Here is a 26,940-nt window from a genome sequence, read left to right on the forward strand (position 1 = left end):
AACCTGTGTAAAAATTAAGACTACGGTGTCTACTCCTGATTCAAAATGGATAGATTTTGTAGTGCCATTATTGTCCTTTGCAGTAATACTAGAGTGTCTTTCCATTTCCTTAAAAGTATGGTGGCAGACATTCAACAGTCTTCTTCTGAGTGGAACGGAGACTTTGAATAGAATGGCTCCTATCTGTATGTTAATATACATACAACTAATAACATATAATTTTTTTTATTAGAAACAAATAAGCCACCTTGTATTCTTCTTTGATACATATATCTAAAAACTATAAGGTCAATATGCATATAAAATGTAATTTCCAAATTAAATAAGTAGATGCCATTCAAAAATGATATTGAACATCAGTTGCCCTGACATGACTTTATATCATTACCTTTGAGCCTTCCTGGAAAATATATTTTATTTGTGATAGGTCTTTTCTCTTCCAACTTCCTTAGAAGATAAAATATTGGTTATAAAAAATGTTAAACATTTTTTCTATTTCATTCTAATTAAATTAATTAACTGCAGTTACCCTTTGATAATTCTATTCCATTTAATTACACCCAGAAAGTACCTTTCTTTTTTGCTGTCGTTTGTTAAACCTGAAAGTGACGTCCGTCACACTTTCTGCGAACTCTTCCTTTTAAGAGAATTTAAGAGTAAAGGCTGTTTAGAAGAGGGAAAGACACATGTAAACCTTCCCCTTCTTTATCTTCTATCCAGCTACATCTACGTCAACAACCGGAACAAGCCATCTTGTAAAGTGTGCAGAGAAGGAGAAAACTTTCTGTGTGAATGGAGGCGAGTGCTTCATGGTGAAAGACCTTTCAAACCCCTCAAGATACTTGTGCAAGTAAGAACGAGAAATCCTCTGTGTGGCTTATGTCCGTAATGACTGCTTTCAGACAACTCCATGTCTCATGTCTTGTTTCTTTTCCCAATTTTGTTGTGTTTTGTTGAATAATGCTGTTTTATTTGTAGAGCGTTTTTGAAAAGTTCACACCATTTGTCATCTCCCGTGTTACATCCAGAGTTGTTGTTTGCTTTTTTTCAATTTTCTTTGTGCCTTTATATTTATAAAGTTGCTTTCCTCGTGGTTCTCCTCACTGTTACCTAGAAGAGATGTGCAAATATCATAGAGGCCAATAACTTTTGAAACCACCTTCTCCATCCAGTGTATGAATTAAGCTGTAAGACCATGTTCCTTTTGACCCCAGTGATCACCTGCAAAATGAATAGGACAGCTAAAAGAAGAAGGGCAAAAGATTCACTACTTACACATCTGTTACACTTGGCATTAGCTTGTTGTTTTATAACTACTTTAAAAATGGAATTTAGCTTGATCTCACTAATGGGAAAAAAAATTACATGTGTTTGGAAATGCATTTAGTGTGTGTAGCATCACTGTGTGTAGAAGGCAGAGTTCTTTCATGCTGCCCTTGTGTGTAGATAAATTTAGAATGGTGCTCCTTCCAATGACCTGAAGAATGTGATGCACCATTAACAAGAATGACAGTTATTCTCTCTCAACAGGCAGAATGAAACAATGATATTAGCAGTATATTAAATATTTAAACCCTATAGCTAAAATTAGTAGGTCTCCTTAAAACCCATGTTTACTGTGCAGTACGTTTTAAGTCTACTCTTTTTTTTTTTAATGTTTTTATTTTCTTTTTGAGAGAGAGAGAGAGAGAGAGAGAGAGAGAGAGAGAGAGAGACAAAGCATGAGCTGAGGAGGGGCAGAGAGAGGGAGACAGAATCAGAAACAGGCTCCAGGCTCTGAGCTGTCGGCACAGAGCCTGACACAGGGCTCGAACTCACTGATGGTAAGATCATGACCTGAGCCTAAGTCAGACACTTAACCGACTGAGTCACCCAGGCACCCCAAGTCTACTCTTGATATTTAGGCTGTATGTGGGACGTGGACTCATATAGTTTGATGTGGGAAAAAATGTGTCATGTCCCATTGAAATGATGAGAGATGCATATTTATTTTGCATAAAAATGATCTCGTGCTCCAGCATATGAGCTTGTGACTTGAATGTTGACGAAGAAGAACAAGTTTGTCAGAGAGACAGCTGAGCTAATAGAAGGAGCAATTAGCAAAATTAAAAAAGAGGCACAAGAAATAATTAAGAAGGCCATGTCCCCTTTATGTCATATAAATAGCATACAAATATTTATGTGATGATGGTTCTAAGAAAACCTTTAATTTTTATAAGTAACAAAGCACATCTTAAAAGACACACCTTTTAGGGGTGCCTGGGTGGTTCAGTCGGTTGAGTGACCAACTTCGGCTCAGGTCACGATCTCACAGTTTTTGGGTTCGAGCCCCACGTCAGGCTCTGTGCTGACGGCTCAGAGCCTGGAGCCTGCTTCAGAGTCTGTGTCTCCTTGTCTCTCTGCCTCTCCCCTGCTCACACTCTGTCTGTCTCTCTCTCTCTCTCTCTCTCTCTCTCTCTCAAAAATAAATAAAACATTAAAAAAAAAAGACACACCTTTTAAAATCATAACATCAAACAAAGATGCCATTTTGTGGGAAATGTTTTGCTGCTCCCTGTGCTGTTCTAGACATGGGCTATACATGTAGGGTGTCTCATGGGACCTGAAGTACTAAGTTCAAGTAGACAAATATCTCCTAGAACTGTGTTCCTGCCCTCAAAGCTCTTGTGTTTTTTGTTTTTTGGTTTTTAAGTTCTTGTAAAAGAGAAGAAGTGGTTCCAAGAGAAAACAAGTTTGGGTAGTTGTATAGCTGATTTTACCAGTGAGGACAGACAACTTATAAAATTAAATATAGGCTTTTAGAGTGAATAAAAGACTAAGAATCACAAAAATGGGATTCTGATCTCAATTGCTAAGCATCTCTTTCATAGAGATAGGTAATAGCCATTAGCCAAGACACAACTAACAGGTAAAAAAAAAAAACCTTTTCAAAATTTTAAAGCCAGGTAAGAATGAAAGAGTATGTAGAAAACTATTTTGTCCGGGTCCAGATTGCTTCATATGACTATCAATGTTTGTTGTTTTAAAAATAATTTTAGAGATTCACTTTTTGATCACCAGTATATTCAAACCTACATACCTGTAGCAAAGAATAAAAGTTGGTTAATTGTGATCCTTGGTTTGCTGACCTGCTGTGAAACAGCACAAATATGGCACCCCCATAGTTACCGTACTGAATTGGGATGCATAAATCTTATAATTTCCTACAAGGTTTTCTGTGATCGAAAAAAACCCCAACCTGACGCTGAGAATTATAATCTGTAAAATGAGAGGTTCATTTATTATATGGGGAAACTTTGTTATTCCATCCTAAGTGCAAACAACCTAATTATGTTTTAATAAATCTCCTTGAAAAATAACATAAAATTATAGTTCCTTAAATTCTCCTTCTTTTTAAACAACTATACTCATATTATCTATGTCTCAGACAATTACTTCTTAAGAAAAGCATCTGAGACCACTGTGTTTTAATTATAATAATGAAACATGATCACTTTTCATCATAGCCTTTGCAAAGATTTACAAGCTGAGTGAGTGCATATGATAGTTTCTGAATACCTCCAAGGAACCAGTGCAGTTATTTTCCACATATTAATTTCAGCTATTCTGCAGCCCTCCCACGTCCTACACAAAACATGCAATCACATAAGTGCTGTTCATTTGTTCCATTTTGGTATTGTGCCAACAACTGTAATTTTTTTCACCCACCAGTTTTTCATTAAATGTTAAGCCCAATCCAGGAAAAAAAAAATTACTGTATATTTTTTTAAATCTTGAAGTGAAATGTGTGTTATTCCTCTAATAATTATTAAAGCAGCAAGCCATGAATGAAAACTCTCTATCCTCCAGGCTAATTGTCTAGTGAGTTATGCGTGTCTTCCACTTCTCAGCAAATTGGTATCATAATTTTATTGGGTTTTTTTTTTTGGTGGGGGGGAGTAATTATAATCTTTCAGAAAAGTCTTAAAAAGCTTATCACTGGATCTTGTTGGAAAGATCTTTGACATCGATGATTTTCTTAACTGTTTACCCCTTTTTGCACCATGTCTTTACTGATGCATCAAAAGCAAGCTGGTACCTTGAGGGAAGAATTGGAGTATATTTAACATCCAAAATATTTCAGGCCTTTTTCATTAAATGAAAGGTTTGTCGTTTTGTTTTGTTTTGTTTTGTTTGATCCTTGTATTGAAAACGTCTTTAACATAAAAAGTAAGCACTACTCAGAACTGAAACGAAGACACATAATATACCGTGTCTTTCGATAATATACTGTTCACTAGGCCACTTGAATAGAGACAGAAAACATAAAAATGCTTCATTGGCTCATCATGGTCCTGTGTACGAAGCTAGTTCATAGTTTCCATATGGTCCATCTGTTTAAAGCAAAACATTGCTGAAGCATGAGCCACATCATTCAAAATCAGCTTTATCTCATGATTCAGAAACAACCACAGGCATGGAAGTTTCCAAGTAGTCTCTCTGGTCACCTAATCCATGGTTGTCTTCTTGGGAGTTGAAGTAGAAAACTGGACAGCGGATCTCTTTTGTGTCTCCATTTTGAATAAGGTGTTCCAAATGGATTAACCGTGTAACAGTTAAACACTTCTCTGAGGAGAGGTTTGCTGGTTACTTGGACATCCCCCTAAGGACCACGTGGGAATTTCTGCAGTGGCTCTCATCTTTTATATTGCCCTTCTCTCCATAGTAATTTAAAATTTATCCCAGGGAAAAAATAGTTACTATTCCAGACCTCATAAAGGCAAGAAAGAAACGAATCATTCCATCTTTCACCATCTGATGCCCTATGTAATCACATGGTTCAAAGAAATAAGACAATTTGAAATGACATCCAGATTTGCCTCTTTGTTTGTCTCCTTGTTCTTATATATCAGTTCTTCTGAACAGTTTTAGTAAAGAACGATTTTGGAAGATGTTGATGTGATTTTTTTTTTAATCTAAAAATGATTTTATACCAGATCGTATTTATAAACCCATTATGTTGTCCCACGGACAGATGTGGCTTTCTCATGAGGGGATTAGAGTCTTAACCACCAATTTTAGTGAACAGTCTTGATCCCTTTCCCTTCAACTCTCTGGACGATATCTTTATGTGTAATATGGAGTTAATATGTTCTCCAAATTTCTTTCCAGGGAGTCCATGAAATTAAATGAATTCATTTCTGCTAAAGTATTTCTAACTCTGGGGAAGCAAGATTTTTTCCCCCTTATAATACAAAGTAAATGGTAGTATTACATTTTCTCTGTAGACATTAGAAAAATATATACACCTGTCTTTTTTTTTTTTTTTTTAAATTTTTTTTTTCAACGTTTATTTATTTTTGGGACAGAGAGAGACAGAGCATGAACGGGGGAGGGGCAGAGAGAGAGGGAGAAACAGAATCGGAAACAGGCTCCAGGCTCTGAGCCATCAGCCCAGAGCCTGACGCGGGGCTCGAACTCACGGACCGCGAGATCGTGACCTGGCTGAAGTCGGACGCTTAACCGACTGCGCCACCCAGGCGCCCCTACACCTGTCTTAATAGACTACATGCTAGGATGTTTGAAAAACCCCATTCCTTCATTTTATTTAACATTAGCAGTTTTACTTGGTTTGGTCGGGCTCCCGGCTAGCTTTATAACTTTGCATTTGACAGATCAATTAATATCGCTGACCATTATCTTCCTTATCCACAAAAACAAAAAACAAAAACAAGGAAACAAAACAAAACAAGGAAGATGCGAGTTGTCTTCAAACATGAACTTACGATTTTGTGTCATTTTTATGAAACTGTGCAGTATATATAAGGGCCTATAAAAATATGTAACTGTAGGAGATAAACACAGGGCAATTGTGTTATAATAAATTATACTCAAAAATGAAATATTAAACATTTGTTTGTAGAACAGCTTTCTATTTATCTATACCAGGCATTTTTGAAAACACAGAGAAAATGGAAGGCACGGTCTCTGGTCCCTGGAAACTTAGTCTGTTTAGGAAAATGAAGTAGCTAAAATAGTAAATCAATTAGAGTCAGTATATCCCAAGTGGTGCAATGCTGATTATCATGTAATGAAAATCAAAAGAAAGAAAAAGAAAAGACCGGAATGACTTGGAGAAGGCTTTATAAACATTGCCATCATTTATGGAGTCTTTTCCATATACCAGGCAGGCACTGAGGCTGCAGTAATAGTTTCCGTGAGACACAGTGACGTGAATATCTAGACCAGCAGCTCCATTGTGGGAAGCAAAACAGACCAAACAAAACTTAGACGTGAGGGCCAGTTCAAGAGCTCTGAAGGCCAGGTAGGTGACCTTGGACATTGCGATACCTAATAGGGAGTATTAGTAACGGCTGGAGCAGGAGAGTGGTACAGTAAACATAGCAGATATTTAGGGAAGACAGACTTAGACACAGGCTAGAGAAATTTGGGGACTAGGTTAGATTGGGAGAGAAAGCCAGAGACACTAGCTGAGGTTAAAGTTTTATAAAATCCTGGCATAAAATGATGATGATTATACTTCTGACACTTTCTGGTAGCTGGGTTAACATAATTAAATAAGGGAATGATGGCTCAGATTCATGGTTGTGTCCTGTGGCTTCATTATCATGGCTGTAGAAGGAGAAATTTGGAATAGAAAAAAAGGAATATGTATTGGGTTAGAGCCTCCAGTCCATAAGAATAGACTGCTAACTGCACTCTTTTTCTAGCCCTGGAAGAGTTCATTCTTCAGAGTGGGTGTGACCCTTGCCTATAGCACATCTGTTCTTAAGAGATGACAGGCTTAACAGATGGAAAAGCATTTATGAGACAGTGAGTGCAACTCTTGTGGCTCAGATCCGTGATCAGCTCCTCAGATGACCATGTCTTCTATTTCTTCTATGTTTGCCATGCATTGGGAATCCGGCTTAACTAGGGGTTTATTAACTCATTTTTGGCTTTCACTCTCTAAGGTAGATTGAAGGAAGTCCTTTTGTCCTCATAGACAACAATTGAGGTGTAGTTTTACCTAAAATCAGGGGCAATGACATTGTCTTCTTAATAGTTTGCGTGCTTTTTTCTCCTGAAATCAGGTAGGCAGCCCTAAAGATTTACTGATCTCCTATGAGGCAGGCTGTGCTCATTCTCGGTAGAAAGTACTGAACAAAACCATGCTGGTTTCTGCATGGAGTCTATTAGGCTGTCGAGAGTAGCAAACATATTTCAAGTAATTAATTTAATCATAAATTGTAGGTGTGCCAAGTGCTGTGATGGATATTTAGGGAGCTAATGAAATGTCTAATGGGGGACCCCAACTTGTCAAAGGCAGAGAGTCTGGGAAAAAAATATGCAGCAAACGGTCCATTTAAAGCAAAACACAATTTTGAAACATTTTTATTGAGTTATTTAAGTAAAAAGTGGATATTTAGCTGTTTCATTATAAAATGAGGCTCGCAGTGTAGATAGAACTGTAAAGTTCTGAATCTCCAGGCTCTTTGACAAGACAGGGGAAGGCATCCTCGAGAGAGGAAGACCAAACCACAAAGTAGCACTCAGTATGTCATCGTGTGACAGGGACATGGAGATGCATGGGATGTAGATTGATCCCATATCCGATTAAATTGTTTGACCCCCAAACTTACAAAGATACATCATGTAGAGTAAACAGCAGTGAGAATTTTAGTCTACAGATGAGCATTTCAGAACAAGCTGTGCAAACAGAGCTTTGGGAAGGGCATGAAGGTTCAAACAGGGACAGGTTAATTCATAAACACTGCCACCCTCATTATTGGGATTGTATGTCTTAGACATTGAAAAACATCACTGGAGACCCAGGACAACTTCGATTTTTGGTTTCCTCAGTATTTACCCATGAATCCAATGTGGCCACTATATGTATCCAATTATCTCCTGGATTGAGAACAAGTCCACAGATCATAATAATAAATAAAAAAAAAGGAAAAGGGGTGATTCAGACTAGCTGCACAGTATTGGGGAGGTATATAGGGTTGGATCTGAAGGAAATGTTGTGGGAACCTTTTATATTTAATGTTTTCTTTAATGACGTTGAAGAAGGCATTCCCTTGAGAAAATACACATCTTTTGCAGATGATGCTGTAAAAAGGGTGAAACACAAATGAGAAAAGCATATACAAATCTCAAGAAGTCTCTCTCAAAGGTAGATAACAGAATGAGGTTCATCTCGGGAAAATACACACCAACAGTAACAACACATTTGGGAAAGAATAATCCACAACACAGATATTCCAGCAGTGAGTGGGCGAGTTCTAGCCAGAATGCCGAGCAGGGGAAGGGTTGGAAGAGTCAGCACTTGCAACGTGACACTCTAGAAAAACAGACAAGCACTGTTTGAGCTAGTGTATACACCACTAACTCTAGCTTACATGGAATGAGAGCAAAAGGCCTTAATATCTAACACTCAAACTCACTGATATTCCTTAAGATGTTATTTGTGGGCATTTCCACTACTTGATATTTGTTTTTTTTAATTTTTTTTTTCAACGTTTATTTTTATTTTTGGGACAGAGAGAGACAGAGCATGAACAGGGGAGGGGCAGAGAGAGAGGGAGACACAGAATCGGAAACAGGCTCCAGGCTCTGAGCCATCAGCCCAGAGCCCGACGCGGGGCTCGAACTCACAGACCGGGAGATCGTGACCTGGCTGAAGTCGGACGCTTAACCGACTGCGCCACCCAGGCGCCCCTCCACTACTTGATATTTGTAAACATTAAACACCAAAGAAATCATTCCAGAGGTTATACAATATGAAGGAAATACCACAACTAGTATTGAGGTAGAGCAAAAAGACAGTAGGGACTCCTCTTTTTGAGGCAAGGTATTTTAAAATTGTCCAAATATATCATTGTGATGACTAAGAATGAGGAAATATCAGGTGTAGACCTTGTTTCCCTTTTGCTGCCGGATTAAGGAGGACCTGATGAAAATTAATGAAACCAAGAAATAAATGATGTCTAAGGATGGTTTAAAATTTGACCATCAATTGATAAAAACATAAAACCATTTATAATGGTTTATTAAATTAGCAAATGCTAAATAACCAGAAGTTTCTTGGGGGTATGTAATATCTTTGAATATGCCTAGTGCCTCCACCAAAAAAAAAAAAAAAGGAAATATCCAATTAGAATATAAAAACTACACCAAGCACTAAATTGATTCTCAAAATACATTAATGTATTACCGATTACATAGTAAACATATCAGGATAGTCACCAAGTACTAAGGTTATTACTAGAAAAGAACTAAGGTTATTACCAATGCTATGTGCAAGTCTTGGTCACTAGATTGTACTACTTTATTCAATCCAAGTAAACTGGTATTTCAGCAACAGTATTTAAATTTGACATAATAACTCATTATTAAAGAGTTACAGAGCCCTTTCCAATTCCAAACACAATGTTAAAGGTTTCTATTTAGGGAAGCGAGCCCGTGAGGGCAGCACTGGGAGCTCCTATTAAGAAGAAATTATGTAGGAGTTTACAGAGGAGAGTCTGTCATAAACTATACAAATAAAAGCCAGAAGTTCAATATTGACCTATACCTGACAAATCAATTGACTATATGAAAGTCTCTTTGATACAGTTCATTATTGGACGCTGCCGTCCAATACTATCTTGGGCTCAGTTTAACAAACATTTTATGAGAGCTTTTTACAAGGCAGACACTGTGTTAAAATTAGAGATACAGTGGGGCCCCTGGGTGGCTCAGTCGATTGAGCGTCCGACTTCAGCTCAGGTCATGATCTCGCAGTCCATGAGTTCAAGCCCCACTTCGGACTCTGTGCTGACAGCTCAGAGCCTGGAGCCTGCTTCGGATTCTGTGTCTCCCTCTCTCTCTGCCCATCCCCTGCTCGTGCTCTGTCTCTCTGTCTGTCTCTCAAAAATGAATAAATGTTTTTTAAAAAAAATTTTTTTAATTAGAGATTCAGAACGATCAAAATATGGTCACTATCCTCACCACAGAGAATTCCAACCCAGACAGGTGAGGGCTGTGAAAGAGATCAGGACAGGGTGCAGTGTGAGAGGCAAAGACAGACTCCTCAGCCAGGGCAGGGAAGTGGGAGATGGAGAGGTGGAGGTCAGGGAAGGGTCAGTTGGGAGAGGGGATACCTAAGTTCGGACAAAACGATCTGCGAATTTTCATCGCATTAAGAACAAATGTAAAACAAAGATCATTGCTCATGTTAAGAGCACATACTAAAACAATATATATAGAAGCTACAATAGAGGCTTGATTATTATTCAAACAGATTGTCCTAAGAGACAAAATTCTTGGAATTTGCCCAGACTCGTGCCAAAGCATATTGTTCAAAATGAGATTAAATTTACCATACTCTTATCTCCAAAGAAAGTGATAGATTGGATGCTTAATGTACAGTGCTAATTTAGAAACATGTCAGAAGCCAGACAGACTCCCTATTCTTTTAGAAGTAATTCCATAGAATTTAATCAGAGCTTATCGATCAGATGAGCTTCCATTTGCATATGCCTTCTCTCCATAGTCAATGCGGTCTGCAGTGTTGCACAGGCAAAATCTGTTTCTGCTTCTTTCAATTTGATTTGGCAACAACTCTAGAGGTCCCCAAAAGTTCCATAATAACAGTTGTTGCTGAACACTTAAATTGCTTAGGAATAGGTATTTGCAGTTTGTTTTACCTCCATGATTGTCTTAAAAATCCATTGTATCAAAAATGTTTTTTAAAAGTCCTTGAGTCCTCCTCCACGACTGGTAACACATTCAGAAGAAATGCTGTCAGTTTCCACACAGTGGTTCCATGTGTTAGGATGAGCACTGATTTCCAGAACCTTTGTGGTGAAAGGAACCGTTGAGAACCGCTTAGTCAAATCCCTTCATCTTATCCCTGTGGCCCCATGAAGTCAAATGGGCTGCCCACATCGAGGCAGCAAGATACTGTGGTGCCAGGATAGACGGGCTTAGTCTCCGTTTTCCAAGGTCAGGGTCTCTGACATCTTGAACGTTAGTGTACATGCAGATCTCTTGGGGATCTTGTTAAAAACGCAGATTCTTAGTTAGCAGTTATAAACTGGGGGCCTGGAATTCTGCATTTCTACTAACGAGATCCCAGGAGATGCTGGTGCCATTCGTCCATGAGCCACACTTTGAATAATAATGTTTCACCCTAAGAAAATGTATCTGAGGATAAACATTACCACAAGAATAGTCCTGGTGCAGATACAGCTGATAGTTCCAAAAAAGATTGGCATATTTTAAGCATATCTAGTGTTAGTGTACCAAGTATCCATGTCATTTTATGATAGAGATAAACCACCATGCCATAGGCCAATTCCCTAGGAAACATCACCTTAGAAGTTCGTACTAATTAGAAAATTGATTGGATAAGATTTTTGATCTGCATCGCCTCCTTGTCCTGTGCCTTCTCATCCCCAAACTGGCATCCAAGATGCATAAGTGACAATTTTCTATAAATGCATTCCTTTTCTTAAGCGACTCATGATTCTTCAACTATATGTTCATTTTATGATCCTTACTTAAATCAATGCACTGCTTACCTCAAATGGTTCTCCCCCTTCTGCACCTCTACCCCCCAATACACACACACACACACACACACACACATGCATACAGTGTTCACATGTCTTCTACCATGTTCATTGTATGAAACAAGTGGATTACTGTGTGATCAATAAGAGAATTATAATTGTTATCAATAATGCCAACAGGTAAGAGAAAATGGTCATTGTAGAATATGCCCTTAATTCTGGAGTACCTGCTTAATCGTAGGCTATGTCCATGTGGATTTTAGTCCTTGTTCAGAAACAAATACACAAACAAAAATCCTGTATATTTCAGAAGTCATTATGTTAAATACATTATATGAAAAATAGATTTCCATGTATTTTCCTTATATATCTGTGAAGACATTCTTATTGAAGCATGTGACATCTTTATGAAAAAATGACCCAGCTTCACAGGCTATCATTCTTATTTCTGTATTTCTATTTCTCTAGGTAGATCTTCCTCTATTCACTGCTGCAAAAATATTCTAACCAAAGAAACCAATTCAATTATATAGATAGATAGAATTTGTTCAAATTTTATATATATATCTGTGTGTGTGTATGTGTGTGTGTGTGTGTGTGTGTGTATAAAGTGTTTTGAAGAGTTAAAAGGGCTGTATCAATATAAGATATTCATTGTTAAGTTTATTGATAATACCAGTGATCATAATTATATTTAAGTTACACAAGAACTCATAGTAATAAAAATCCAGAACTTTAGTATTTTATCTTGCAGGCCATTCTTCATGAAATAGAATTAGATATACCAAATCACTTGATAACACTTTTTTGGCATGGAATTTGGTTTTAAGGGGAATGAGAAAAATATCCTTGGTTTTATTCACATTGCTTTGATGCCAAAAAGATAATATTTATTCTTATTTACTATGGAGAAGAAAGGGCCGGTCATGTGTAAATCATGAGGTATGTGCTGTCACAACCACATTTTATTAGGGGCTTTGCATGATGGTTATGGTATAGATGAACTATGGATAGTAACCATGACTGTGGGTGTTGAGCATCTATAAGCTAATTTGCTTCCTAGAACCTTTTGATGGCCCTCTTGACTAGAGCATGTTACTGCGTAAAATGGATCCAATATGAAATGCTTTCATTACTGGTATAATAGCAACAAAAACAGCACCTAGAAAGGACTTCCATATTTAGGCACATCCCCACTGCATGACCTTACAAACGATATTTATTATATCAAGATTCTAGAATTTGGATAGGTGAGTGTATGTGAGTAAAACGAAAATTTGATGCAGTTTAAAAATAGTTTCACCTTAAATGCGAAATGACACCTATTAAGTACTACAGTAGAACCACCCTTTGAATTTTAAAAATGCATTTGTCTTTGGGGATCACTGGATGAAGTGAAGTTTGTGCTAATAAATGTCTGCTTCTTTCTGTCTTTCAGTATTAAAAAGGAGACCTAATTTGTCATACCTTTAAAAAAAATAGGGCATATAGTTTTTCTGGTCAGTAATCACTGGAGTGTGTAAGCGCTTGACTTCTATTGTAGTTTGGTGATTGAACTTACAACATAAAGGTACCTATGAAAGCACAAAATTGAGTGTCTATAAAGGGAAAAGCTCAGGACCCTTTAAATAATAAAAGATTATGGATGGAACCATGCAAGACCTTATCAAAACTAGTGTTTTAACAAGATAGGAGTCCTTGCTCAGTGGCAGATAAGGAAATGCCAGAGGGAAAGTGACTTAGCTACACAGGCCTTGCCAGCCCTATGTAACTTGTCAACCTCCCTGGGAGTTAAATTTCATTTATCATTAAATGCCTTATGAAGACTGAAGCAAACAACAACAAAAATATGTGCCCCGCAGTTTCCATGGAACATGGTTTTCTAAATGTGTTCTTTTCCTTTTCTTTATGTTGTTCAGCCACCAGGTCATTGTAGGAATCTCCATATTCCATAGGAGGAAAATTGCCAGTCTGAAAATTCAGTGTCTTTAGCATTCTATTGCTTATCACATTTTTGCCCTCTAGGTGCCAACCTGGATTCACTGGAGCAAGATGTACTGAGAATGTGCCCATGAAAGTCCAAAACCAAGAAAGTATGTTAAAATAATCTGAAATTTGCTTTCTCCCCCAAACTACAGCAACAATTACTACCACTTGGTGCTTTTACAGTTCAGTTGTAACTGATTCCTTTTGTCCTAACGATGGTTTAGCCACTCGGGGCATCAACTCATTCAGTGTGAGTTTGTTTCACTGTCTCTCAGCTTGGGCCCCAAAGATCATAGGGGTGAATTAGAATGACCAGTCCCGATGGCCAGGGATTCTGGTGACCATGGCAGGCAGGCCAACCAAAAACCATTTCTTTCCGGCACTTTTGACCAAAGATGTCCCGTGGAAAACGGAGATAAAGAAACCATCAGATGCGATTTTCAGCGAGTCCCTCTGAAAGAAAGCAGCCACTTCAAATGCTGCCATCTTCCTTTCTGTCATACGAACCCTAGGACCCCATTTTGTGCCGATTTTTAATCCTTTGAGGGAAATGCCAGAGTCTGAAAACCATGGTTAGGACAAAGACTCAGTTCCTGAGGGTGAACTCGCCAAGTTCAGTCAAATGACACTGAAGGAGCTTCTTTCTAGCATATATTCACCTCTTCTCTTTTTCTCTGTTTTTTCTACCATTGTTTTTTGTTTCTTCTCTCAGGTGCCCAAATGAGTTTACTGGTGATCGCTGCCAAAACTACGTAATGGCCAGCTTCTACAGTACGTCCACTCCCTTTCTGTCTCTGCCTGAGTAGGAGCATGCTCAGTCGCTGCCGCTTTCTTGTTGCATCTCCCCTCAGATTTCACCTAGACATAGATGTGTTTTACCAGGTCTAACATTGACTGCCTCTGCCTGTCGCATGAGAACATTAACACAAGCGATTGTATTACTTCCTCTGTTCGTGACTAGTGGGCTCTGAGATACTAATAGGTGTGTGAGGCTCCGGATGCTTCTGAAATGGATACTGAATAATGTGATACAAAATGATAGCCAATATCACACAGTGCAATTATAATAAAAGCATTTAAAAGTCTCACTGTTATTGATAAAATAAAATCATTCTGCTAAACAGTCCATCTTCTTTATAAAATGGCAGCGTCCTGCAAAGGATGTTGCTAAATTGTAATCAGTATGCACTTGAAATGATGGTAAGTTAATTTCGGCTCAGAATGTGTTATTTATAACAAATAAACATGCTAAAAAGAGTTCAGATGTTTCTCTTCATTAACAGTTTGCATTTAGGTGTAAAAAGAGCACTGAGTAGGAAATTACAAACATTTCACAGCAAATGAGATATCCTGGCTTCTCTTTATGTTGCTTAGGAAACAGGTGATTCAGGATTAGTTTAAACAATCATTTCTTTATATTTGCATTTCTTTATGCTAGTTTCAATGACAATTTTAGGGACAAATAGGGTTTTTTTGATATTCGTTACTTACTTTGAAATATAATAGTTTGCATCCAGATATATATTTTTAATGCAGAACTGGGAAATTTTGATGGATTTCTATGGCTTCCTGAAGGGTTGAACATCATCCTTAAAAGACCCAATCCACATGTATATAATTTGCACGGGTAACTAGATCATGTCATTTGTCCTTCTGCTGTGAACTGGGCTATCGCTTCTAATTCTGGAGCTTTCAAAGCATTGTATTTAAAATGGATTCCATATAGTTATTCATTGAGATGAAAGGGTGACAATTTTTTTTTCCCCGTGAAAGATCAGATAGTAAATACTTCAGGATTTGCAGGTGATAACCGTCACCTGCACAACCACGAACTCTGCACAAAGCAGCCATAGCCAATGCATAAACTGATAGGCATGGCCGTGTGCTACTAAAACTTTATTCACAAAAGCAGGCAGTGGGCTGGATTTATCAATCCCTGATTCGGATTGTCAGTTGCTCACCCTGAAAAATACTGGACATAGCCGATCAATGTAAATTCATGTAACACAATGAATAGTGATACGAGCCGGTCATTTGGGGGCCCTCAAAGAATCAGAGATTTACCCTTACTTGTAGGCATGCAAAGAATAAGATCCTGTTCCTCCTGTTAACAGTCGTGGAAGAATAAATTTCATGGAAAAGTTAATTTCATATTCATTGAGGGGAGGCCATTTCCATAATATTCAATCATTTATTTAGTGAGGTGGTGCTTATGGCATATTTACACAGGCTACATATCAAAGATTATGTTATTAATCTTTTTAAAGGTAGATAAGATGGAGAATAAAAAATAGAAGAGGAATAGTAGAATTTTACTGAATATTTTAAAGCCATTCCTTTCAGAAATCAGTTTGTATTCAAATAACATAGATTTAGCAAATCATGTGACTGTATAAATATGATAACATATCGTAGAATTGAGTGAAAATTCTGAACATGTGTATCACACTTAAATGTTTGGTGTTATACCGAGTTTCATTGTGCACTGAAGGCAACGTTAGGGCACTATATAGAGAATCGCATTTTTAAAATGAAGCTATTTCCCCAAATAATGATGCAGTTAGATCTGACAGCAGTAGGCAAAGAAGATGTTTTGAACTTCTATTTTAGGCCATTTTCTTTTTCAGAAGATATTCTTTCAAAATAGCCACTATGTATTTAATCAGAGTGTGATTCCTTAAATAAAATCTTTAGTAAGCTTTCGATCGCACTTTTGGAAGACATTCAAGAAAGCAGCCTTCATATTTACCCTGATGTAACAAAGATTGATAGGAAGTGAATTTATGAGCAGTCTGTGATGACTGTGCGTCAGGGCTCCCTCGGATCTGGAAAAGCAAGAGCTTCCCTTCAGAAACTGCTTTCCAAAGTTGTCTCGCCCAGCGTTAATTTTCTGACCTCTATAGCTTAAATTTTCAATTTTCGTTTCTGCAGACTCTCATATAGAAGGCAGGAAAATACACTTTGCTGTTTTAAGAACTTTATGTTCAAGTATCAGTGTAGTCTGCACAAAGGATAAAAAATGTTGCCACAGTGGTAATGATTAAATTTAATTGTTTGTGTTCATAAAGTCTGAAACACATAACATAAATTTTGAAGGAAAAGATATTCCCCAGGTTCAAAGAGAAACATTTTTTCGACTTACTAAACCACATTTTGAATAGAAGAATGACATTATAAAAGAATGTACAGCTTTTAAAATGCTTATTAGCACATAACTTACATTATTAGGATTTGATGCAGTTTTTCTGGTCAGAGTATTCTATGGGGACATTTATTGATTTATAAAAATGGATTTAAAGTATGAAAGAAAAGAACAAATGTATATTTTATATGGCTTTCTTGAAGGCAGCCATTTGCCTTGAAATAAAACATATTTATAATACTTTCTAGGAAAATATTGTCAAGGTTAGCTTCAAATTTGACCTACCTTGACAGAGTTCCTACTTTCAAGCATTGTATTGATCATTGTTGGGGGTGGGGGGGGGAGAATGTGCATATATAGGCAATTCATAATTGATACATAGACTTCCTGGGCAGAAAAAAAAAAAAACACAGCTTCAATAGTTAGAGGCAGTATACAGCAAGTATATCATATACAAACTAATATATAATAATAAGTTATTATAGAATAGCCCAAATCATAGAATATTTTTACAGAATACAATTTTAGAACTTTTAGGCATATTGTCAGCATGAGTAATCCCAATAGATCTCCTTAAATGTAATTTTGAATCAGAGGTTACTAGTGCATAAATTACTTGTGTTGATTCTAAATGCTTTAAAAACCATTGAAATTACTAATTTATCCAACGTGTATCTGGATGACAGTAGAATAAAGACACAATCTATGACATAAATTATCATAAATTCTAACTGAGTGTTAGACTTTCTTGTGTGTGTGTTGGTGAATGTGCTTCTGTGCACATGGAAACTTGGGAGTGCGGAGAAAGCCTCCTATTACATTCCAAAAGGCTCAATGGCAATATGGATTTGTATATGTGAAAATAAAAAGTATCTGCATTTGTAAAGGTAAGTCAAAAATGAAAAGTCAGACACTAAATACGTCCCACTTAGCACTGGCATTGACAGAGCTCCTTTAGAAATCTCAAAGGTGCAGAAAGGACTATACATATGTCTTTGATATTGTTTGCATAAGGAGGCCCAAAGTATTAAAGAGTAAAATCTTGAATGTCTTCAGATTTTATCAGAAGCCGTAAATGCATGGATGGATAATTTTGGTAAAAGAAAGTTGTTTAATTGTTCTTTTCTCTGATGCAATTGAAAATTTTAAATTAACCTACAGGTTAATCAGTTCCCTTCAAACAATTATAAAATCCTCAAGCAAAGGAATAGTGAGTCAATATTTAATAGTTTCTGAAGACTCTTAGATTTAAATTAATTTTTTATATTGCTTACTGCACAGCAGGAAATCACATGTAGAAAAGGAAACTAAATTGTTTACAGCAACCTTTGTGTTTTTGAATTATTAATTTAATTTGAAAAATGTAGTGGCGAGACAGAAGTTCAATAGGAAGCGTATGATACATAATGAGCCTAAGCCAACATTAGATTAAATAGAACAGATAGAAAGTAATAACTTCTTCATCAAATGAAAAGTGTTTGTGTATTCTGCTTTTCTTGACTCACAATGAAAGAAATGTAGCCACCAATAGTAAAAATAAATTAGAGCAGTATTTGCTCCAGGTCAAGAATGATGCATGTTACCTCTGCTTGTTTCCTTGTTAGGGCTTATGGCCAGAAGAGATTCCAATTTTAAGTACCAATTTCCCTTTGAATTATTTGAAATTGGAGCTGCCTGATATGAATGACTTCCCATGAAATGAAATTATAGTTAGGCTCACAGACTTACCTATAAAACTGTAAATGCAGTAATATGTATGCATGGGCATGCTACTAATTTTATTGAAGACTTAACCAAGCTTTCTACGCAACTAATATAGATCATTAGCAGTGTTCATGTAGGCATGGAATAATGATTCTCTGAAAAGAGTTTCTGTAGATATCTCGGCTTTAACCCTTAAATTATTACTGACCGGTAGGAGGAAAAGGCATATGATGGAAGGGGTTCTAGGGAGAAAAACTGAGTCACATCTTCAAGGAAATGTGTAAGGAAATTTATTATCACTTCCTTGGAAAATGAATTCTTATCCTTGGTGTTCCAAAGTTTATATAAAGGAAGCAAATGAGGGGGAAATATTTTGTCAAATTGAGTGTTGCACAGAGACAAGAGAAGTTCGTTTGGATTGGAATAAATTGTTAACTTTTGCTGTGGACATTGTGCAACCAAATTAATCCTGAATCCTGTGGCTTTTAACTTATGATAAGTTTAGGCTATTCACCTGAGTACCCCGGGCCAACCAAGGCAGACTGATCTATTGTCCACACTACCTCTCGTTATTACTGTTACTCAATGTCCTCTCTGATTTATTTTTTAATCTGGAAGCTCCGTTTCCTCAAGAGGTAGAAAGTTTTTAAAGTCTCACTTCTTGGGTATATCCCAGCAGCTTTCAGAGTTTTCCCGGCCATGAATTAGGTAAAAGGAAACCTACATGTGATAAGGGGCCCAAGGTAGATCTCCAGATAAGTCCACTCTCCAAGCTCTTAAACCCTTCTGCTGTTGGCCGACATATTTCCTGGCTCCTTTATTCCACAGGGTCTCCCTGTGGCGCATGTGTTAGTATCATAAGCATTTTGTCAATGAGAAATTAACGTCCAAAGTCACTGAACAGGCAAATGGCAGAGGCAGGACCTGAAAACAGGAGGACTTAAGCACACGACCCTCCTTATTTTCTCCTCTCTACTTGAGGATGCTTTGTCCATGCCCAGACTGATGTTTTTGTGAGAGGAGTACCCCTCAACCACATGTTTTCAAAGTTAAGAGATCGATGCCTTGTCATGTTTCTTGGACCACCGTGGTATCTCTCGAGTCGGTGATCAAGGGAAGAAATGGAGACCTCTGAATCTCCATGTGCCTTCTGCCCTTCCTTCCCATGTGCCTCTCCACCATCCACGCACAAATAAGCAATCCTAAGGGGTCCCCCGCCACCACCAGCACCACCCCCGATAAAATTTGATTAACAATTTTTGCTTCAGCCTGAAAAGCATCTTTTCTGGAAGGTTTTTGTTTCTATTTTTAATTTGCCCATGTCGCCCATTTCCTTGCTTGAACCTGTGCAGTTTCTGCTAGTCCTTTAGTCCTGAGTCTCTGCACTCACATCTGCCGGGACTGTGGCCTGTGAGCTCACACCTTGGGGTTCCCTCCCGGAACCCTGCGCTCTCATCTGGCCGTCGGAGCTCAGCACCGTGGAGTGATCATCTGATTGGCTCTCTGTTATTTGAGGAAGTAATCCATTGAACTGAGGACCCCAGGAATTGGATCCTTCTCCCACACAACCCCCTTTTCTTTTTACAATTTGAAAAAGCAAGGCATCGAGAGTTATCCTATGCCATGCAGGAGTTCTTCGAAAAAACTAGATGCAGGCTCTGTTCCCCAATTTCGTCTCTGGTTTTTTGGGCAGAAGCATTTGTTGCTTTCTGTGAATGGAACATGTAAGTGGTGGAGAGCGGAGAAGGTTAGGAACAGAGGAGATATATATATATATATTTTAATAACCAAAACAACGAGAAATATTAGAGCATAACTAGCCACAAACTACAAAAACTGTAAATCCAGCATGACAAAATTTTCAGACCTGAGTGCTGTCCTCTTGGCTTCCACCCCTGGCTCTGCCAACCATGTGCCTTTGGGCAAAAAAAATCACCTCCCTGGAACTGCACTTCTGCCTTTTAAAGAGAGGAAGGAAATAATACTGAATGCCTTTCTTTATTATCATAAATACAATATTTCTATTCCCAAATGAGGACAACTTCTCCCTCAGTAAGCTCTTTTAAGGGTTAATAAAGACACGGTGTGCTGGTATTTGCACACCTCTTTAACAAGACGAGTCCCCTACGCGGACTCACGGAGGCGTACCTGAGCACTGCTTGTGTTAACCACCCACCATTCGTCCTGTTCCGTGTGCACGCACAGAGAGCCGTAATAGTCATGTGTAATGTGTTTTGGAGCGCAGTGTATTGCTCTTTTCTGAAACTTGTTTCCTTTCTTTCTTTTTTTTGTCAACTTTCTGCATTGGCAGAGCATCTTGGGATTGAATTTATGGGTATGGACCAATCATCATTCCTTTTAGCCTGCAGAATTTAGAACCTCTGAGCTGAATTCTTTTCCTTTTCTGCTCTTACCTTTCAATTCCTAACTAATTTCCTTTTCCTTCAGAAGGGATCATACAGCTATAACAATGATTTTTCCGCGTCCCATCTATGATTAGTTTACCGAAATGTCACTGAGTGCAGCAGTTTCTAGATTTCCAAACTTCACTTAGAGTTTAAAATCACCTCACCTGCTGCAAATTCACACATGTCCCACGTACCTTGACCCTCTGGATCTGACCATGCTGTTATTTCAGAGCTGGGGTAAGTTGGAGAGGTGTGGAAGGCTATGGGAAGAACCAAACCAGGCCTGAGAACAAAAGAAGCTCTAAATGCATCGACTTAAAAGCACGCCACGTCTTAGGCCGATGGGAACTTGACATACACTGTAAAAATCACCCATTTAATATAGTAACATAGAAAGCCCTGACATTGCAACACAATATTGTAGGCATAGACTGATTTTCTGGGAATGTTCAAGCACTGCTGTAGTCAACTTCATTATCTTATGAGCAAGGAAATAGAAAACAGAAAGAAAAAAGCCTTGTGCTATTTTCAGTGGAAATTCTAGCACTAATGGAATTAACCTTGAGTCACTAAGATCATCCAGACAAGTAATCAAATAGACATGTTCACACTGTAAACACAAAATATCTCTTAGCAGCATATGAAATTGGGGCATAGTCCCTTTGAAAGCCTTTGTCCTAAATTATTGGAAGCAAGGGCCAGTCCTGGGAGGAGAGGGAAACCATTCTGTCATCCCAGAGGCTCCACAGCGCAGGTACCCGGGCTTTCTGGACAGCACCAGCAGCCCTGGAATGTGGCCATGGGTCAACCAAGCAATGTCCTCATTAACAGAATATCTGATCTCCATGCAGCTGGTGTCAGTGACATCATGCAGTGAGGGCACCCTGTAGCATAACTGCTGCTCTCGTTTGGATGATAACGTCACCATCTATACCTAATATACTTTCCATAATTCGTGGAGAATAAGACTTTTGCAAGTTCTGTCAGTTACAGGTTTAGAAACTCAATTGGTTGACCATTCCTCCTGTAAAAACTCCCAAGAGAAAACGATTCCTGTGATGAGAAAACCCCCACTTATATGTGAGTGGCCCTTTGCAGATCAGAGAATCTCTCCCAAGCGTGAGAATCTCAAGAGGTCCCATGATCAGCATTGGGTGGCAGATTATCTACGTAGAGAGAGAGGGATCTATTCAAGTAACCTCCCTCTGGATAAAAATAGTTCCACTACTAAAAAGGCTTACAGGCCTTTCCTACAGGGAGAAAACAAATCCATTATCGCCTGCTCCTTTTCCCTAAGGGCACCTTTCTCCCACTTTATCACTTCAGGGTCTAACTAGAATTTAATACTCCTATTCCCAATGAGGTAGGGCAATGGATAGTTCAGATATACGACTTCTCCCTCAGTAAGACCTGAAAGAGCAGTAGAGACACCATATGCTGGTATCTGCACACCTCTTACAGGCAAACGGTCTAAAACTCCAAAGTCTCAGGACAGCCAGTGTACTGAGCCAGAATGTTCCATCCTTAAGGGAAATCAGACCTTAAAGATCAATTGCAATTGAGAAAGACAAGGCTTCTGTCTCTTAGCCTGGCCAGATCAGACAGAAAAACATGCTCGATCTGATTCACTGCAAAGCGTTCAGCCAAACCATAGAGTAAGGACTGGGAAGCGTTTCCATTCATTAAGGCACATCCGCCAACTGGACTGATGGATTCTCTTTTTCAGCGCTGCCTCTAATTTGCTTTTGCCCTATTGACCCTGTCACGCTAGGAAAAAAAATAATAATAATAAGGAAAAAGGGGGGGGGGTCAAAAGAACCCATTGTTTTCATTATTGTTCATCAAGTATTTCCCTTTTAACACATTCATAATGTGGGGGTTCCCTGCTCTAGTAAATCATTGGAAAATGGAATAGAAACTGAACTGGGAAACATTTAATGTATTCGGGAAATGCCGTTGTGAATACAGAATCTTAATCCTCTTTCTGTATTCCATGGTCCTTGTCTTTAGTTGGTTCATCTTAGCACTTTGCTTCTTGACCCTTTGGCCTTTACTGAGCTGCCTTTTCATTTCCATGACCAATTTCGCTGGAAAACGCGTGTCTTCCCGTATCACGTAGGGCAGAGTGGTGAATCATCATACCACATTTGCTGACAAACTGAGGTCAGTCTATTCTTTCCTAACGAACAACCGCCGAAAAACTTCTCAACGGAATCCCTGGGAGTAGTGGGATGCCTTTTCCCCCTTGGGTCCCTGTATACATCCCATTTTCACGGTGTGCGGATGTAATCTCCCAGCTTTTTCTAAAAATAGAACGTTAAGATGCCAGCGCCACCAAGCCCTCCTCCTTTCAAAAGAAGAAAAAAAGAGAGTGAGGGAAAGAGGGCAGGGTAAAGCAGGGTCAAGGACACGTCTACACTCCTGTTTCCGAACCAACTTATCACACCGGCAGGAACCCTGCCTCCTGTCCCGGGCCCCACCTCTCCTTCTTAGACATAGTGCTAAAAACTGATCCAGATGCCAGGTCAAGGAGGAAGCTCCCGTGGCACCAGCTCACAGATTAACACCTCATAAAATTTGATTCCCTGTCCTGTGGCTGTGGGGGAGGGGAGGCAGCAGACACAGCAATTAACAAAGAAGCATTCACCTTCCACCTCATCATCTGACTTTTGCGGCCAAAGTATGTGCCACCACTCTGTCTCCTGGTTCATTGTTTCCTTGCAATGCACCAGCTGCTTTGCTTTCTAATTGTGGCTTCCACGTGACCGCCAGCCTAGGGTAGGAGTTATGCTGTATGGGTTCACCCTTCCAACTTTACATCCACCTTCTCTTCCCGCCCAGCATTTCCTCCCTCTGGTTTTCTTTTATTTATTTTTCTTCCCTTAGTATCGGGCATGCTGTGCCAGGGACTTCAGATGGCTCCTTCACTTTCAACCTTGTTTTCCCTCGTACCCGACTTCCTCCCTCTCTCCGTCATTCTGTCAGTCTGTCTGTCCTCTTGGTTTGTTTTTTCCTTCCCACTTCCCACCCTTTTGGTTTGTTTTTGTAGAATTTCTGTAGCATTCTAGTCTTTTACCCGCTGACTTCTATTCTCCTTCTCCTCCTGTTAATAATCAGTGCTCTATTAATTTGATTTGACAATGTTCCTGATCTGTTAACTGGAATTTGATTACCATGGGCTTGGCTTGTAGGAAATGTTTTTTTGTTTAATGGTAAGGTCTACTGTATCACAGAAAATAAAACGCACTTTTTCATTTCGAGAAGACCTTTCTGCGACTTGCCCTCTCTCAGCAGAGAAGAAGGTGTGGTGGCTAAGACTGAGAATGTAAACCAAAAATGTTCCCTAAGGCCCCATGTCGACGTCCAGATAAGAGACCGTCATTTGCACAACATCCTCCAGTTTTTGACCAGCTTATTAATCAATTTGGCAAGTTCCACTTACATTGCTTATTCTACACTGGTTGAGTTCTCTTTCTCAGTGAATATCTTCCAATAAATATAATTAGACTAGTTGGAAACTCAGTTCCTAAGGGATCAGGTTCACCATGAAATCTGCCAATCTCATTAAAAGCCTGACCCACCAACGTATAATCAAATGATCCCTCCCAAAAACAGATTTGCAAATAGAAAGACTTCCATGAATAAGATACTGGTCACATTGGGGGTACAGTGATGCTCTTAACCCAAAGTTCTAAGGGGGTACAGTGATGCTCTTAACCCAAAGTTCTAAGCACCAGACTCCCTTAGTGTAACCTACCTTAGCTAATTTGCCAAGCTGGTCACCACGGCAATGCATTACAATCTATTCCAAGTCGCATATCATGGATGCTAGTGGTTTCTTTACACAGATACATTAGGTGTCTAAGTACAACTGGTGGGGTAATAATAATTGTCTTTCAAAGGACAAATCTCCATCTTGGCCCAGGACTATCTTACCCACCATATTGGGCTTTCTCTGATACAGTAGGCTGCTACCCCCACCGTGTGGCTTATGTTTACATTTTACAGTTTAATCGTAGGGTTCCTGCCTCATTTTTGTTGCTAACTACAAGTCAAGCTCATGTTTGCAAATGTCTTTGAGTTTATTTTTTTTAATTTAGAAATGGCTCCTTGTAAAGACCGCCGGAATATAACATAGATGGGAAATAAAAAGAGGCTTGGGAGGGCGGGGGGGGAGATGGAGAAGAGGGAGGAGGGGAGGATGGCCCCAGTGATTCCAACCCCAACTCGTTTTATTGGCATTGATTCCTGTTGTCTTTGCAAGATATGGGTTTTTTTTTATTTAATTAAAAACTACAGTTTTGACTAAATAATTATTTTATAATTAATGTTGATGATTTGCCAGTTTAATACATATATACCTGCAGCTTATACGTAAAGTAACTTAATAGTGTAATTTTTTTTTATCGCACATGGCCCCAGCTGGCTTTGCTGTTTATGCTCAAAGTACAATGCAGAGTATGCTGTACCTTAAGTATGTCTGCAAAAGTAATGAATTGTCTCGTATTTACTTTCTTGTGAACATGGACAATGCCAACGCAGCATGCCAACTGTTCAGTTGTTAAGTCCCGGCACGTGTAAGGGGGCCTTGGTGACGTCTGCTCTCATCCCTTTCCAGAAGCGGAGGAGCTCTACCAGAAGAGAGTGCTGACCATCACCGGCATCTGCATCGCCCTGCTTGTGGTCGGCATCATGTGTGTGGTGGCATACTGCAAAACCAAGTAAAGTTTCCTCCTCCGTGCCTCTCTCCCCTTCACTCAGAGACGGCCTAGCCGGCGGGGCTTTGCACAAAACAGATTCAACGGCCTGGTCTTGAGAAGGGGGAGTGGGGAGGCAGGGGGATGTTTCTTCTCATGTTTCTCCCCAGAATAATCTCTCTGGAGGACCTTTTCTAATCACATAACTAGAAAGCTCTGCCTGTTTGTGCGAAAATGTTCAGAAGATTTCTGGTCATTGACCACGGCCCGTGATCAAAAGGGGTGGAGGGACGGGCCTGTGGGGCACATGCGTGTGCGTGTGGACGTGCACCACATCCTGAGAGGACAGCAGTCGGTGACCAAGGCGCACTTGTCCTATCCCTGCTGAGGACGTGTTCTGCTTTGCACTCAGACTTAGGAGATAAAGGAAACATTTGGTGGTGTTGGGAATGCAGGTTTTTAAAAACATCATTGGGATTGATTTTCTGTTCCATCTAATGAGCTTACTGGTTCAAATGCTCTCAAATCGTGAGATGTACAAAAGGAATCTCATGGGAGGAAAATCAAGCAAATCTTGCTTTGAAAGAATTAGAGAAAACACTAAAGTAGATGTGTGTTCACTGTGTCTGGCCCTTGAAGCTGGGTCCCTATGAACAAACACAATTACCGTGTGGCATGAAGTCCCTTCACTTTTCTCTCTTACGTAGAATATCCACTTAAAGTAGGAAATAACGTTAACAGTTTTGTTTTGTTTTGGTGCTTCATCACATAAACTCCCTTGCCAAAACTAGTCATGGGGATATTATCATGGCCTGAATGTTGCATGGAAGAACAAAGACAATATGCTTTTATACCATAAAATTAAGGGCATGGATGGCATTTCCTTAATACCCCAGGGTTTTGTTTAAAAATTTTGTAATGTTTATTTATTTTTGAGAGAGAGACAGACAGAGACAGAGCACGAGCAGGGGAGGGACAGAGAGAGAGAGATACAGAATCCGAAGCAGGCTCCAGGCGCTGAGCTATTAGAACAGAGACCAACGTGGGGCTCAAACTCACGAACTATGAGAGCCACCCAGGCGCCCCAGTACCCCAGGATTTAATGTGTTGACAGAATTGAGTGATAGAGATAAGCCTTACTAGAATCTACCTTATGAATCCTACTAGATTCAACTTCAATATTTCAATACTCATTGCCTAGTTACACAAAAAAAGCGTTACCGGAGTGAGATCATGTTATAACTGCGCTAAATCTACTGGCAAAATATGTACCTGTCTGCGCTCATGTACGATGCTATACATGCTCACACACTGTGTATGAGCACAGATTCAAAATTAACTGCATTTCCTTAAGAGACCCACAGACAAAATTATACATGAAATCAGAATCAGCCTCGTCAATTGCACGGCACAAATTGTTACCTAAGACAAATGACCATGTGTAAGACTTAGGCAAAGATGGA

General features: G+C 39.0%; 1 protein-coding gene across 7 annotated transcripts in view; it reads left to right on the top strand.

Annotated features, from left to right (window-relative positions):
* Positions 1-26,940, top strand: part of NRG1 (neuregulin 1) — a 1,114,285-nt gene that overhangs the window by 1,076,814 nt on the left and 10,531 nt on the right. For 3 of the 7 annotated variants that reach the window (XM_047857144.1, XM_047857142.1, XM_047857146.1), the window contains 3 exons: positions 721-850; positions 13,566-13,633; positions 25,399-25,501. In XM_047857144.1, coding sequence (XP_047713100.1) covers positions 721-850; positions 13,566-13,633; positions 25,399-25,501 — 301 coding nt within the window. Of the gene's footprint in view, positions 1-720; positions 851-13,565; positions 13,634-14,238; positions 14,736-20,683; positions 20,708-25,398; positions 25,502-26,940 lie in introns of those variants that run through there. The other 4 variants (XM_047857141.1, XM_047857145.1, XM_047857143.1 and 1 more) reach the window with 3 other exon arrangements.

This window comes from Prionailurus viverrinus, chromosome B1, assembly GCF_022837055.1.
Source record: "Prionailurus viverrinus isolate Anna chromosome B1, UM_Priviv_1.0, whole genome shotgun sequence".
Classification (NCBI taxonomy): domain Eukaryota; kingdom Metazoa; phylum Chordata; class Mammalia; order Carnivora; family Felidae; genus Prionailurus; species Prionailurus viverrinus.